The following is a 17230-nucleotide window of genomic DNA, read 5'->3' on the forward strand; positions in this document are numbered from 1 at the left end:
TCATTCAGGTTGTCTGGGAAGTCTCCTGCAAAAAAATGTAAGTGAAGGGAATCAAGGCATCTACTGAATTCAGAGCAAAGCACTACATGTGTTAGAAAAATTAATGTATCTATGTATAAATGCAGATGTCAATGTATCGCAGATATATTGACACACACTAAATGCTGTAAATAAAAAAAAAATCAAGTATAGCATGTTTAATCTAAATATCCTATGGAAAGCAGAGGAGAGCATAAGAGCGCGCTAGTTTTCAGTTTTAATGGCTCTGCAGCCTCTACTATCAGTCACATAAGGCACTGTGGGTCAAAGGAGAAATAACACTTCTTACCTTGGCTTTTAGCCACTTAACGTTGCCAATAAGGGGGGGAAAAAGGTAGAAATTAATGGCAGATCCATCACAACTGATAGGACAGGTTAAACTACAGATATCACATTTTTTAAAAAAGAAATCATTTGTGTCTACTGATAATAAGCTACATCCCAGTACACTAACAGATTTTACTGGCTCACTTAGTCATTGTAAGTCCTATGTCTGACTAAGTGACCACAGGAAAAACCCTTGTGTCAAAATTAAGTTTAGCAAAGTTTTGCCAGATTCATTTGCCAGGGTCCTTATGGGCAATAAAGGATTAAAAAGCCCTTTGCTCAACATACAAGTCCAAACCCAAATCAATGCTATTTCAGTGGCAACATGCACTTAAGAATCTGTTCACAAAACCATTTTCAGCTATACGGCGGCGCAGAACAGACTTGCCTGTTGTTTTGACACTTAACCTTTGTGTGTTTTGAAGAAATACTAGCTGCTGCATTGAATGGTAAATAAAGAAAAAGGAGTTCTCAAACAGGATGAGCAGCAGTGCCTTTCACCTCTGGTTTATTGATTGAAATCTGATTCAAGCTAGCACAGTGCTGGCTGCTCAAAACTGCATTGGCAGTGCTCTAATGATTGTTATTCTGAAATTTTAGCTCTTAGAATCAAGTCATTATATGACTCCACTAAATCAGTTTTTACAGCCTTCATGATTGCAGAGGAGAAAAAAATTATGAAACATGGCCTCATAAGGAAAACAAATGTAAAATTTTAAATAAATTCAAGTTGAGTTCTCTAACTTTATTCAGGGGAAAAGACTCATGTTTTTGAATGGAGAAAAGGATTAGTTTCACCAATTTAAAAAAAACCAAGGAAACACAAAACCCCGAAACAAAAATAATCCCAATGTTTTTTTTGAGGTTGTTCGGAAATAACCCATCACTTCTAGAACAAGCCTCCTAATGCACGTCTTTTCAAACTACAGTTTGTACTCCTCCTCCTCCTCTAAGCAGCACAGGACCAGTTTAAAGGCATCCATGAACTGAAAAAAAAACCCAACTAAAATATGCTATACAGCAATGTGCATATTTCTGACAGGGTCTGCAAAACCACTGAAAAACAGCTGGGTTTTAAAAAAACAAAAAAGGTTGAAAGCTACTGCCCTTAAGTTATTCCTATTAAAAGAACAGAAACGCAAAACCTGCTCCAAAACTAAAATGAAAAAGTTTAGCTGTGGTAAGTAAATTTGAAGGTCATCCCATTCACCCCCAGTCTAGGCAAAGGTTCACCAGCAGAGTGGCAGAATTAAGGCATTTAAACCACTTCTGTCACAAAGGCTCAGTTTTCAGGATGCCAGGGTAGTCTCCCAAGTATTATATTTTTATTTTATATATATATTTTTTAATTATATTTTTAAAACAGGCTTTTAGCAATGTAATTTGCTTTCCCCTCTCACAGGAATACATGACCCCTTCCCCTTACTTCACCAGCTGCCAAGGGCAATGGCATAATACAAAGAATCTGTTAAAAGAGACCAAAAAGTGAAACTCTTGGTCCCGTCCCTGCCCAGCAGTCACAGCTTGGAACCTTTTAAAGGCTTAAAAGGAAAGGTGGCATGGTTTCTTACCTAGCCTCTACTACTAAATTTGCTTGCCTCAAAAATATAAAACCAAAAAGCTTCCTCTCTTTCCTTGCCTTATGCAGTGCCACTCAACACTTACGGGTGAATCTTTCCACCTCCTCCTTAATCACTGTTACATTCTGCCTCCACTGCAGCGACAATATGAATATCAACATCTAGCAACGATTCAGGAATCTTCCATTGTATTTCAAACCTTTCTACTGCTAAGTACTGTTTAACATACTGAACATGTATCTGAAGTCCAACAGCTCTTGACCTTTACTCCTATCTCTACACCACTACATCAGGTGAACTTCATCTCTTTTGTTACCAGTTAAAACAATATACAGACAGATACATAAACACTTCCTTATTGTGCAGAAGAATCAGCAACTGATGACACACTGCTTTCTATAAGTAAAAAGCTCTGTACATATCCTGTCTGTTGCTGTCAATATAAACAAGAGTCATATGGGCAGGAAAACACAGAAGGAACGAACACAAAAGGAACAGGGATTCTTATGGGAGAGGAACTTCTGATTCAAAAGACAGAACTAGGGGAGGAAAGCAAATGAATCAAAGCAAGATGAACCATATGGCTATTTAATCATGGTTAATAAGCTAATTAATCAGGAGGAGACTTTTTCTTCTATTTATTGGCTGAGCTTAGGAGGTCGATCTTGCTGCATTTCTTGGTCTGAACACCAAATGCAGTGCTTTCTAAGCAATTAAAAAAATTACTTGGAACTGGGAACAGTTTAGGCAGCAGGGTCTAGGACTCGTTATGATTTTAAGAAAAATGAGGGAAAAAGCAGAAAACCAAAAGAAAAATCAGGTACATGTTTAATGTAGGTTCAAGAGCCTCCCTACAAATGCCTCTAAGGCCAGCCAGCCAGTGGGCAGAACATGACCATCACCAACTGCCTGATCAGTACAGAGAAGGTCAGAGTCAGGAAGGAAGATAATGCAGGGCACGAGGAAGAAAAGCAGCAGCATGCATAAGGTTCACTGCTTGAAGAGGGAAGGGCTGTTCTGAGAGAGATCTATAAAAGGAAAAATGCTTAGTCGAATGAAGAGCAGCACTGAGAACTCCTGCAAAAGCTCTAAGAAGCACAACTCCCTTCTCCTCCCGCTAGCTGTATTACTATACATAAAGGAGACAGCTTTCAGCCAGATACCAGCATCCTGGATAACGTACACATCAGAACAAAAACACAGTGTGTAGGCTTGCTGAGGATGCTTGTGATACCGAGACAGAGAGCTAGACAGATCAGGATGTTCCCAGAAACAAGATAGCATGGTAAGCAGCAGCACTGGTTGGGGTTCTTGCAAGCATCATAACAGAGATGCTTTAAAGCAGCAAGCAGAACAATTTTGCTTTCCCTGGGAAAGCCTGCCAAGCACGTGGCAGTCCTGGATAAAGTTTTGCTGGTTGTCACAAGATTAAGAGAAAGAAACCACAGTCAGGTTCAAGAAACAGGAGTCAGCCTCACTGCATTTCCAAAAGATCGCAGCTAGGGCAGTGGCACATCCACAGGGTTTTGACAGCGTGGGAGAGCAGGCTGGCCAAGGACTGAGAGCCAGCAGCAGGCTCAAAAGAAATGCAATTAAGGCAATGGGCAAAACAGGTGTTTGCAACAGCCATGCAAGGCATTTATCAAAGTCGAAAGTGAGGCTGCTTCTGATGCCATGAATTCAGAGCACCTGGCCTGAGAATTTTAGCTGAGGGTTTGGACAGGACACGCAATGTTTTGAGACAGTTGAGCATGGGCCACAAGTACTAACTAAGAGGCTTACTTGCTTAAGGCAACTATTTTGGCAATTCTGGCACTCTACGCAGTACAAAAATACCTGCTGAAAAAGGCAGTACTGCAGGTTTCTGTAATGGAGACCAAAGGGACATGACCAAGAGTGGCACAAAAGGGTAAGGTGTGAGGCAGTCAGAAGTATCTACCAGTATCCGAAGGATGTCCAGGCATTTGAGGGACTCTGCTGGCTGGCCTCAGGAGGCAGCCATCTAACTAACTGGTTTTAATCGTTTCCATGCCAAGTAACAAGTCATGGGGGAACATTAGTCATGATTCAGGGAACCAGAAAGCTATTCTTTGAGTTATAAACTGAGGGCTAGGGACATTGCACACAACTCATTTATGTGAGTTATGCGATCGATTTATTTATTTTAATATAGTTCATTTATGTGATACAATATGCAGATGTATCTATAAGCACAGAAATACAAAAGGCCACTTGCACACAAGCAAAATCCTTATCACATTTATGTTCAGCAAGTTTCTCCTGCACATTTCAGCTATGAACTCTCCAACTTCAGACTGCAGAAACAAAATCTCTATGCAGGTTGTCTGTACTTCAGATAGTTGCTCACTATCTGTCCAGCTCCTGGATTTAAAAAAGCAAATTCCACTCTATATCCTGCCATACCGAGGATCATTAAGAGCTGTCATTAAAGACCATCCAATATAAATGCCAATCAATGGAAACAAAGGCTTAAAAACTGTGCCACTCTAATCTGCATTAATAGTGTCTGGCAAACTCTGAACTTTAGTATGTATGCTCTGTAAAAGCGATAACCAGCAATAGCTTTGACCAGTAATCACAGTCATCAACCACAATAAAAAAAAAAAATAACCCCATGGTCTTGACTTTATAGTCAACCTCCTCTTTCACTTAAAAAGTTATTTCCTTTATTAGTCAAGGGAGAATTATCCGAGACATCGCTACAGAAAGGCAGCTAGCCATAAGACCTTTTGAAGTGCTATTTGCACCTGCAGCTAGGCAATTCAATTGCCCCACAGGCATCCTCACAGATTTTTGCACAACTGACTCCTGTCTCATCAGTGGAGCAGTTCTGGAGTACCACAAGATGACACAGAGCAAGAAAAGCAGCTGAAGGGTACTTACACATGAAGGTATGGGATACCTGAGGAAAACATATAGTAAAGCACCAAGTCCAGAAATGGTTTCCTTACAGATATCAAGATATGGACCCAGGGAGAATATGTAATCAAAGATTTTTTCAGAAGACAGACTATACGTGGATGTCAAACACTCAGGGTAATGCACTTCTGCCACTAGTTCCATGAAGTTTCAAAGAAATCATTCCTGTGTCGCAATTTCCTTATGAGAATGGGTCAGAGGCTTTTTTTGTTCTTTATTTCCTTAAAGTCTATAGTAAGGCTGATTATATTTTGAGAAAATTTCAGTTCCAAATCAACATTTCTTTCAAAACTGAACATGAGTAGGTAAGTCTCTTCAGTGAAATTTTACTTTAATCTTTTAAATATAACCTCTCCCAGTATTATTTGCAATCTAGTAATTACATAGTCTTCTGTTAACAGCAATCAAATGTAGCTTATCAATATTGCTTCTCTCTCCTTTATTTCTTTTTGCTGTTGTTGCTCTTTTCTCCAATTTCCAAACTGAGCAGGCAAAAATTTTCAAGTCACATTTGACCTTAAAAAGTTTGCACATATTAAAATGCTATTAACATATAAAAACCTGCTTGTGGATGACAGACAATATTGTTCCCTCAGCACTCAGTAGTCTTGTTCAGAGAAAGATACCTAGATTCCTGCCTTTCAAGCTTTTTGAATTCTTTGAGTTGGTAACTTTGAATCTAGCTACAAGAAAAAAAAGTTAACATAAAAAAAAATTCTTATCAGAATTAGAAAATAAAGAGACCTCATAGTTTTGAGTTTTCTTTGCAAACAGAAAGGCTTGAAACCTACATTGTATCAGATACTACACACACTTCTGAATTTCCAGTAGCAAGTGCCCTATGACAATCACAGTATCAACACTCACAATAGAGTCATTAAGAGTTGGCAACAGGAAGAGTTACTCTTTCCCCCAGAGAAGCGTTCTTTACCCTACAGCAATATTTACTGTTTGGCCATGACCCCAGAGGGATGATGTGACATTAATGAAATTGGCCATGACATCCTCTGAAGCATAAGTGTCTGAGAAGCTAATACATGGACAAAAGCAGCAGAAGCTCAGGTTCAGGATCCCTTTGTTTTTATTTCAGTTTTTATTACAGTGAATTATTTAAAAGTTAATACTCAAATGGCTACCACATAAAAGGTGCTGTCCTAAAGGGGAGGCAGGTACCATTAGGTAGCCTTCCACCCTCACATCAGCATCTCATCTGCATTTTTGTTTTGCACCAACACAGACATAAGCATGAGGACTGCAGGTGAGTAGGGCAGGGTGAGAGCAAGGCTCCCTTCTCCAAGCTTTGCATTTGGTTAAGTTTTGACCCAGTCCCTACTTTAAGGGAGCCCTTCCAACTTCCATTTGCTTGAGAAAGACTACTGAATGCTTAACTCTTGTTTGACTTCCTGGGCTAGAAAGCTTCTTACAGTTTTAATGCACTGAAATGCAAGTGTTTTGCGGTGATGAAATTGCATTTTTTTTCTTAAAACAAAGCTGAAAAGTAAGGAAGCTTCATATACAATTCAAGCTTGGTTTTGAAGAACTATTAGTTCCATAAAACAAACTTGATCCAACTACAGCTATTAGGCATTTCAGTTTAGCATGTATTCAACATTTTATCTGCCTTTAGCACACAGCATTATTTCAATTTCCTACTTAGCTGCCATTTTACAAATTGCTGCAATTCCACCTGCCTCTTACTCAAAAAAAAAAAAAAATAATTCAAAGGCCAATTTCAAGGCTTTTAAGGCAGCTTCCAAGCTTCCTCCTCCTTCTCCCCCCTCTTAAACTGAGGATTTTCTGTATGAGTAATTGTATTTGACCTATTTATTTGCTGGCACACTATTTTTTTTTTTCCTTTCACAAAAGGGGAACAGAAGGACAGAAATATTAAAGTAGCCTCTGCCTAATAATTTTAAACCAAGCTCTACACAGGAACGTAGGCTCTCACATCATGACAGTTACTCTTATTTACCAAGAATTACTTCAGCTACATTCCCCTATCCCCAGAGGGTGACAGCTGAGCAACTACTTAACAGGCCGGCAAAAATGCTTGCTTGTGTGTTTCTTGGAGCCCTCTACACATAATATTTGTGTTGCAAGGGAAAGCCTTCTCACTAGCAAACCAATTTTCAAAGCCCTCCTGATTTTGACTAATGCTAGCCTTGGCTTCCTAGGCACTTATATTAAAAAAAGGAACTTGATTCCTTTTGGAGACTGTCTGTATCTGCCCCTGCAAAGGGAAGGTGCAGGGGGTGGAGCAGCTGGGGGCTGCCAGGGAGCTTTCAGGCCAAGAGAGAAAGGACCTCTGTGATCTTAGGATGCTCTGCAAAAGCTTTTCTACCAAGAAACTGCCAGAAGAGGAAACTGCACTGCCTTCCAAGGAGGTGTCTCCCATCAGGGAGGAAACCTGCTATAGAGAGCAGCTGCTCACCATCACTGCCACCCACCCACCCACCCCCCCGTCATCACGTGCCCCCACAAAAATTCCTGCATACATGCAAGACAGGGAGGCACATAGTGTCCTTTGCCATGCCCCAAGCATGGACATCTGCTTTTGCATCCCCTCTACACAGCCATGAGAAACAGGGACACACACAAAGAAAATGAGCTGTGAGTATGCATAGATGTTTCTGCATTTGCTCAGATGGAAGATGTACAGGGGAAGACTGTATTTGCTCTGAGGATCACCCACCCTTTCTATTTATTTTTTTAAATATTCTGTGAGACAGTATTTTTACTTACACCCTTACACTTTTTACATAAGACAATTCAGGATTACCCTTAAAATATATTAAAACATATTTTAATAATATTTTTCCTAGGATCAGTATTTCATGAAATAAACAAAAGCAGAAACAGGCTATATAATCCAGCCTGTACCTTTGATTTCTCTTTCTTATATTTTCCCTTTCTGTTTCTTTATCAAATCCTGCACCGGAACACTATAGAGTCCCACTGACAGCAATAAACTGTTATCTACAGATTTCAAAGCATTGCAAAATTTTTAATACTTAAATGCCAATGCATATGCTGTACTGTATTTTATTGACAGTTGCAACAGCAGAAGACATTAAAGGACCTGCAAGTTAGTTAAATTGACCATTGCTCTAGGCAGAACTCATGCTTCTTTTCCTCTCAAAAACCATGGTTTCTAAGGCCTTATCGGACATGTTGCTGCCCAGCTTGGGGTGAAATCCTCAGTCAAAAAGCTAAGACTTAAGAGTCTGAAGCATCTTCTAAAACCATTCTGGACAAGACAAAGTTTGCAATTCAATTTACCACTTGCTTCCCCCCAATTTTTATGTTCAAGAAGCAACTCAGATTCTTGGCATCATCATTATTTGCACTGACTTCCAACAGGACCTGATCCAGTTTCTGAAGATGTTTTGGTTAGATTTTCTTATAACAACACTACCTACATCTAGGTCTGCAGACAGCTCTACTTCCTTCAGAGCTATGATCTGTGTAACGCTCTTGGAACCCAAGTAATGTGATGGCTAAAACATTTAATTATGTCACTCACTACCTCAGCACACTCTTCACAGTGCATCCAGTGAATGTCAACACTGGTGAAGGTGCCGAATGACAGACATCTTGAACTATATACCTGAGGCCTGGATGGATGCTTATTTCATTTGTGTAACAAGTCTACACAGAAAGTACCAACATCTTTTTTCTACTGTTTCATTCCTTCACTCAATAAAGAAACAACAGCAAGATATAATTTGTGGCTGACTTGTAATGAGTTGATAATTTGGTTATTACTGGAAGCAATTTTACCTCTGAACAGATCAAATTTTTCATATAGAATTAAACCATTAACAGTTAAAAAAACCCTTAACTGTTAAAAATGGTCCGTAAGAGCTGCCTAGAAATAGGTAAACAGCACATCATTTCCACCCCCTAAACAAATAGAGTCACATTAACAAAAATAAAGACACCAGTACTCCTAAAAGCAAATAGTTATACTGGAAAATGCAACCGCTACACCTTAACAACTTCAGTGTTCCTGGATCAAGCAAGCTGTTTTGAGCCTGCACCAAAAAAGTAGTTCAACAAAGCATCAACTTCTGAGACTTAACAGTAATTACTCTACTTGTAAAGTCTTCTATAACACTTGATCCCTGGAGCACTTAAATGCAGAAACCAATATCCTGACACTGAATTTGTGGATTCCTGTATTCTCTATTCATAAAGCACTCTCCTTGAATGCAGAGACTGCACTGAAAAATTATCAGTTTCTCTGACCCCAGTGCTTCTATTTCACACTTATTCAGGGCATATCTTTCAGGCTTCTACATAGGCTTGTGCTTCATCCAGTCTGGCTTAAGTTACTAGTGTAAAACAACCCTAAGAGTTACAGGTTTAGCACAGGTTTATCTACAAACAAAACAAAAAATCAGGTAGTCCAAAGTCACTATGTTAATTCATAACCTAGAGCTGTCATGGTATAGAGCTGCTTTCTAACTTATGTTGGAATTAAGACTCCTCCAGGCATTCGGAGGGTTACTACAAAGCACAACGTACTCTGGCACTTTTTTGAGTAAAGTAACTCTGAAAAATCTATTCCTCAAGTGCTCAGCAATTCAAAGGGCACATGATGGGCTAACATAGCTGCATAACTGACTGACCAGAGCCACCAAGCTTTAGAGGATACACGGTTGTTGAATAAAAGCTTTTTAATGCCATTCAAGGGAAGACTGTTGTGAACTGAATATACCTGGAAGGTCTGCTCTAGAGGGACACAAAGCTAATTTTTTATAAGAAGATGTCCAAGGAGCAAAGGGTGTTATGTCAATTCACTTCAACTATGACCATTTCAAGGGAGGTAGACATTAGTTTATGAAGGCTTTTATTTAGAGAAAAGGAAAATGAAGCTGTCTGAAAGCACAAATAAGAGTGAGACATCAAATGCCACCAAGATTTAAAGGCCAACTAGCTGACCCCCTTTCTCCTGACCACCTTCCAAAAAAAACCCCAACAAAAAACCCCAGGCCATCAGCCAGTTTCCCCATAACAGATGACTTAATTTTTCTCACTAGTGAAAGAAATAAAGGGAGTGGCAGAGACAATTTAATCAGAGGAGGAAGTCAGTCACGGCTTTTTTGGCAAGTCATTAGCTTAAAATCATGAGCCATTATTTCCAGACACTGTGACTACCACTGACAGTCACAAGGTTATGGCCAACATTGCTCAAACCCCCCTCACTGTAGAACACTCCATTTTATTATTTAAATGTTTGTATGTGATAGCATATCAAACCCATAATCCTTCCTACCATAAATGAACTAAACATTTTAATGTCAGTAACATTCTGCCCCAACCCTATCTCATGGCCTGTGTTACTTGGAGTCCTCAAGTGTCCCAGTATTCTTACCTTTACGCCATGGCCAACATCATCCAGCACCGTGTAGTCTATAGGTTTTCGAATATACCTTACAGGACGTTCCATGTTCGCTGGTGCTATAATTTTGTGAGTTCTTGACGTGTTCTTATTGGTCGTCAAAATGCCTATCTCTCTGCGAGCGACTTTTTCTTTATGGATGTCCACAGTCTAGATTAAAAACAAGAAAGTACGAGTTTCTTTAGGCATTTGATGTTTTCTTTACAGAGCTACCTACATCTTTAGGCTTCACTACTAGACAAAAGAGTCTGAACCAAGTTAATGCTGCTGGAGGGATGCCAGTTTATTGACAAAATGAGTTTAATCTACACGAACGTTGTTTGAAAAATGACACTTTAATGAAATAACCAATATTATTAATAAAATTACAAATATACATTACTGCTTTGACACTCTGAAGACACTATACAGATACAGTCCTTGCAGATTAACCCTCAACATTCTTATGACTGACGTTAGTAATAAATTACTTGAACTCCACAGCTGGGAAACCAGGACAGACAAGCTAAGCAATTTGCCTGCAGCCCCAGAGGGGGACTAAGCTTGGGAAGTCTGTGCGGTAATTTCTTTCAGCAAAGCCATCAGTGCATATCAGAGTAAGAGTCTGCACAGAGAAGGACTAATTTCAGCACAGAGGATAGTTTCGGTCATACTGTTTATAGCAGCTTTACTAAAAGAATAAAATAAAGCCTTAAAGATGGGAGTAAAGGAATACAAAATATGCTGAGCTCTGTCATTTTGTTAGGAAATACCTAAAGAGGCTGAGGAAGGTCAGTTCAGCAGCCTGTGAAGGATCAAACTAAACTTCACAACACAGACACGTGCTTCTACATGCAATACAACCACTGCTTAAACCCTAGCTGAAGGAGAACAAGTACAAGTCAAGCATCAGATGCCATAGAAAGTCCCACCTCTAGAAAGCCTACTTCAGGATTCAGGGACTGAATTTACTGGTTTAAGTATCTACTAGAACCTCAGGATCTCATTGCAGGAGATGGTATCTGACAAAAACCACCACTCTAAGTGACTCTGAACAAAATCTATCCAGTCACCACTTTTTCCACTAAGGAAAATAATTGTTAGTCTGTAAGTATCAATTCCTCCTGAAAAGACTGCCACAGAAACAGAGTCAAGGTTCAGAAAGAAAGAAAACCCCTTGTCCACCAGTACTCATTTGGGTATGTCTCTAGAAATGGCCTAATCTAAAAGGGGTATTATGATGTGCAAGGTTTTGTTTAGTGAAGCAGAATCAAAGATGAAGCGCAAAATTAGTCTATATTTCACTACTTCTATATAAGGCAAGATGAAAACAGCAAGGTAAGCATCCAGGAGATTACCATTTCTAGGAAGCCAGCATTGAGTGCTGAGAGTTCACTACAAAATGCCTTCAACTGAACTGGTTTTTGGGATTCTTTTTTCATTAACTGGTATACACGCTCCAATAATCTTAAATTCTCCTCTAAGTACAGAAAGAAATAAAATCCTCCTTAACAGCTTTGATACATGGCATTGCAGATTACAAGTGGGAACACAAATGGACAAGCACCTAAAAGCAGTGATACCAGGCAAGCTTGTTTTCACAGCTTAAAGCTAACTAACAGACAAACTTTTGTAACATCACAAAAGGTTCTTTTACTTTGGAAGCACATGGAATCTTAATAGAAGAGTTGTGACTTTCCAGAGAAATGAAAGACATTAAATGTGTATGCCCACATTAGCTTATTTTGAATAAGTTAAATATTCCAATAAAGCTTTGGAGCAAGCTTTATTGCTCTAAATGCTCATGCTCTGAAAAAAAACCCGCAGTTGAGAATAAAAAGCACCCTTCCAAAAGAGACAATCCTATACATCAAGTATTTATCACTATATCAGTATCGGGTATAAGTCACTGCACCCACATTTGCTCCAGCAGCTGCTTTCACAGACAACAGAGCAAAGACTTAAGAGCAAGACTACCCTTATTTCTTCAGCTATTATTTGCTCTTTTCCCTTTAGAGACTAAAATATACGTGTTAGTTCTGCCTTTTCGTTTGCTTTCAGTGAGATCAAGAAACATTATTCAAGTGCTGTGCTACATGTTGTTAGACTGTTTCTCTTTCAACTCCTCCATACAACCTGAACGCTTTTGTTCAATGATAATACCAGGTCTCAAACTATCTTACCTAACTCTTTAATAATATGCAGCAATCCGTATTTTGTAACACACGAGCACTGCGCAGGTGAAAAAAAAAATTTAATTAGTCACCTAAACAATATAGCAATATAGGATGCTGTGGAGAACATCAATTTAAGGCACATACTACGATGTTTTAAAAGAAGGTAATTGTAAAATACTAGTACATCCCTTGAAACAAATCCACGCTTCTACTTCATTCTCAGAAAAAGAATCTGTTGTTACCAATAAATTGATACTTTTGTGGCTAGTATAAAGACGCATTTTTGTCCAAGAGCTCTCTTAACATTGCTATCAAAAGAAAAAAAAATAAAACAACGAAAAAGCCCTTTGCAATACAAAAAGATGTATCTTCTCCTATTAGGTAGTCTGACCTTTCCTCCCTGCAATGAACAATGAAAATTCCATAAATTTCAGGAACAGATGCTGTACCACACACACTGTGGAAAACTACTTAAGTAATCTTGCAACAAATTCTTATTAACAGAAAAAAAATCCTTAGAACAGGAAAAAAGCATATATTAACTATATCAGACAGCTTATCCAAAATCAAATATAAAGCAGTGATTTGTAAACTCTTTTCACAGATTTCAGTAACGTAAACCAAGCAAAGAGAAGAGTATTTGTATCACAGTGCAGGGCCAGCAACTTAGGGCACACATGTAAATCCTGAACCACATGCTGGCATGCCTGTGCAAGAGACTAATTCACTCTTCAAAGCAAATGAGACTGCAACTCTTACCACATCTGGTATACCGGAAAAGCAAGGCAGTATTTTGCCCCTATGCAAAGCAAAGGCTCCCAGCATATGCTTTGCCCAGAGCAGTATGTTGCCCATCAGTTACAAGACAGCATCTTGCTTCTTCCAGAATAAATGACTGTTTTTAGATCTATAAAGACCGCATGTTATTGTTACGTAATCATTATGCAAAACAAAGCACGTAACAGTTGTTCATTTTTGTATCTTTATTTATATCTATTTGCTTGAAGTTGATGGGTAAGTTTATTGTATAGTCACAGGCAATGTGTTTCACTTCCAAAAGAGGAAATCCCCAAAGCAATTTTTAGCAGGATAGCACAGCTATCCAGCCAGTTCCCAAGAGCAACAAGCCACATATACCATTTAACAGCCAAACTAGCCATTCTCCCAAAGCTCTGGCCACACTTGGCACCTGTAGCTATGAGTAAGTGCCTGCTCTGATACAGTAACAGGAGAGCTAAACAGTAATTAGTTCATGATTTCATGTACAAAACCTACTTTTAAACATCAAAAATCGAAAGGAGCAAAGTATGGCAAACCAGCTAGGGTTAGCACAGGGTAGCAAGCACTCACAAACAGCCAGACCAGCTTCAAGCATGCTTGGCCTACGCTAGAACATAAATACATAGCATAATTTAAAATTTGGGGAACAGCAATAGGATTCTCACTCCTAGACAACAAAATCCAGCAAGAAAAAGTCCAGCATTGCACTGATTTGGAAAAGACTGAGAAAACAGCCCTTCCAAAAGCACAACATGCTTCCTTTGGGAAGCAAATTTAAGCTAAACCACTAAACAAACCCCTCTGCCACTATAACTGCGTGGTAGGGACCATGCCAGCTAATCACAGAAGCAAGTTAAGCTTGGAGGTTGAAGGAACTGTTAATGATTAGCCGCCTCAACTGTCTTCTTCAAACCATATGAAAAAAAAAACCAAAAACAAAAAACAAAACAACAAAAAAACCCCAACCACAGTTGATAAACAGGATGTAGAGTTAAATTTTAACTGTTTGCTTGCTTCCTCAGAAGTAGCCTGAAGGCCAAGTGCAGCACAGCAATGATGCAGCAAATAGTTGTTCTTTTCTCTTCTTTTTCTGTGCCACAGACACCATTCTACTGTGCTACAATGCACAACTCCAGGACAAATACTTTACGAGGAATAGAAGACACTGCACTACATTTGGCTGAGCTAATCTGAGGATATATAAATGTTGTAATAAAGCTCACATATACAGGGATATTAAAAAAAAGGGGGGGGGCAGGGCGGGGGGAAACGACTTCAAGCTTTGCCAATCTCTTTAATCCTGAAGCACCGCAACTCAAATTTATGAGCCATGTAGTCATACAGCCACTGTTTCTCTCACTAAATGCATGTACAGCTGGTAAAGAGCAGGGGGAAAAAGGAGAAAACACCCCACAATCTCTATCAAATCAACTCAGCTAACCAGGTACTGCCAACTTCAAGCTGTCCTGAAGGACAAGGCAAGTCATTACACTAATACCACAGATTTACACCAAGCAAATACTCCTTAGATTTGTGTTACATTAGCTGATACTCCAGAAGTGCTGTGCAAGAAAACTCCTCTTCAGGTTTCCTACTCCGCTTCTCCCCAGTTTAGGAAGAATGAAGCTATAAGAGCACAGAGGCTCACCCGGCAGAGGGGACAGGATAAGTGCTGTGTGGTGCTGCACAGCGAACTCAGCAGCAAGCTGTAAAAACCTGCCAGGCTCTTGTGAAGAGTGGAACAACAGTTAGGGGAGAGAAGAACAGCTGCCCAGTCCTCAACAGTGAAAATGTTGGCTATCAGGTAAAAAGGGTAAACAAACAGTCGTGTGTCCCCCCCCAAAAAAAGAGTCTAACATATAGTGTAGGAAGCTACAAATTAAAAAAATACAAAGAAAAACCACTCTCAATGCCTGCTGCCCACCCCACCCCCAGTAATCAAACCACCACACACTTTCACCCATGAATTTAAGGATGAGTAAATAGTCACTCAAGGGCATTTCCTTGATTTAAAAATCTAACATCCAAAACACACTAGACAAAAAAAATCCTAAAACTACACCGCCACTGATGTCCTTTAAACAAATGTTCTGTGCTGCACAGAGCTGCAAGTCAGTAACTTTTCGACTTCTCCCTAGGCTCACTCAGACAAGGAACGTAGGCTCAAACTCCACAGGCTTCCTCAAGCTGCTGCTTTAGAGAAAGTGAGGAGAAAAGGAAGGATAAACAGCTTGATATTAGCACTAGTCCTCTGCAGTTTGGACATTGTTTCCCTTTTTTTGCTTTTCCAGTTTGCGATTGAATATAGGGTTGGGTCTGTTACTAACACTTTAATTCAATAAGCAAAGCCCTGGTTACAGGGTAATCAGTGTTACACATATCTAAATGTTAGCAGAATAGATCAGAACTACTTGATGCAACCAAAACCACAGACATAAAGAGGTATCAGCCATGCATGCAGCATGACCTGTTACCACTTCCCACCCCCACCTTCCTGGCCATACTTGGAGCAATCACACTTACTGAGCCCCAGGAACCTGTTCTGCATAAATTTGGTGCTGTACTTCCTGAAAGTCATCTGTTCCGCACCTCAAGCACTGTGTGCAGTTTTGGGCACCTCAGTGCAAGGAGGACATCAAACTATTAAGAATGTGTCCAGAGGAGAGCGACCAAGATGGTGAAAGGTCTCAAGGGCAAAACTGAGGAGGAATGGCTGAGGTCACTTGGTTTGTTCAGCCTGGAGAAGTCTGAGGGGTGACCTCATTGCAGTGTACAACTTCTTCAAGTGAGGCAGTGGAGGAGGACATGCTGACCTCCCCTCTCCAGTGACCAGTGATAGGACACAAGAAAATGGAATGAAGCTGCGTCAGAGGAAATTCAGATCAGACATTAGGAAAAGGTTCCTCGCTGAGAATACGGTCAGTCACCAGAACAGACTCCCCAGGGAAGCGGTCGAGGTCCCAAGTCTGTCAGAGTTCAAGGAGCATCTGGGTGATGCTCTTAGCCATGTGGTTTGGCTTTAGGTAGTCCTGTGAGGAGCAGGGAGGTGGACTCAACGATCCTTATGGGTCCCTTCCAGTTTGAGATGATTCTATGCTAAAGCCAGCATTATGGAAAGGCAAGTTAATGGAGAGAACAGTATTCCATTCATTCTATATCTGAGCAGTGCAATTCTCTTAACTAAAGGGCATTGCTGGCAGCATGAGAAAAGAATGTCATAACAGAGAAAGAAAAAAAAGTTTAAAATTTCTAGTCAAAGACAAGCCGATTTGCACACTAGATATGATGTATCAAATCAGACTAGCAATCCATGAAATAATGGTATCTCCTTTCAGCAGAACTCTGCCTGATGTTACACAAAATACTGGGCAAAAACACAGGTTTCAGACTGAACCCAGTCAACAGGTCAATAAAACTATGCAGTATGCAGGACAGTGAGTGGTGCAGGGAAAGGAGTTTGGTTTCCTTCCTCAACCTCTGGGGATGACTGGATTCCAAGTTTACTTGTTAGTTTGAATACAAAAGGTAAGTTCATTTCTACTACCTGTAAAAATGAGGCACAGCTTCAGATTTAATTGCTCATAGCAGTAAAATACACATAGTTGAATGTTACAAACATTGTAAGGAACACCAACAAACATTTTCTAGTAAATACACATTTTCTATTAAGTACAAGTTCATGTACCCAGACTGTAAATTGCAGTGTTAACCAAAGGAAACATAACTGAAGAAACAAACACTAAGGTGCTTTCAGCAGCCCTTAACAAACAAAAACCAAAAGCAACAACAAAAAAATCAAAGCAAGCCCTCTGTCTTTGCAATTTGTTCCTAGACCCAGCTTTAATATTAACCCTTATTGTCATTCTCGAAAATGGCAAATGTAGTTGTTTTGCTATATAGTTTACACAACAAGCTTCCTTGAGATGAAAGAATCTGATGAGACTAAGAACGTTAACCTTTTCTGTTTTAGAAATACAGATTTATCCCACTGCTACTTCCATAAA

General features: G+C 39.7%; 1 protein-coding gene across 12 annotated transcripts in view; it reads right to left on the minus strand.

Moving 5' to 3' along the window:
• The window catches only part of ABI1 (abl interactor 1), an 82001-nt gene that overhangs the window by 19528 nt on the left and 45243 nt on the right, over positions 1-17230 (minus strand). For 8 of the 12 annotated variants that reach the window (XM_056334229.1, XM_056334230.1, XM_056334219.1 and 5 more), the window contains exons 3-4: positions 10264-10440; positions 329-343 (exon numbers count right to left, since the gene is read on the minus strand). In XM_056334229.1, coding sequence (XP_056190204.1) covers positions 329-343; positions 10264-10440 — 192 coding nt within the window. The remainder of the gene's footprint in view (positions 1-328; positions 344-10263; positions 10441-17230) is intronic. The other 4 variants (XM_056334218.1, XM_056334223.1, XM_056334221.1 and 1 more) reach the window with 1 other exon arrangement.

The sequence above is a fragment of the Falco biarmicus genome, chromosome 4 (genome assembly GCF_023638135.1).
Source record: "Falco biarmicus isolate bFalBia1 chromosome 4, bFalBia1.pri, whole genome shotgun sequence".
NCBI classification, from domain to species: domain Eukaryota; kingdom Metazoa; phylum Chordata; class Aves; order Falconiformes; family Falconidae; genus Falco; species Falco biarmicus.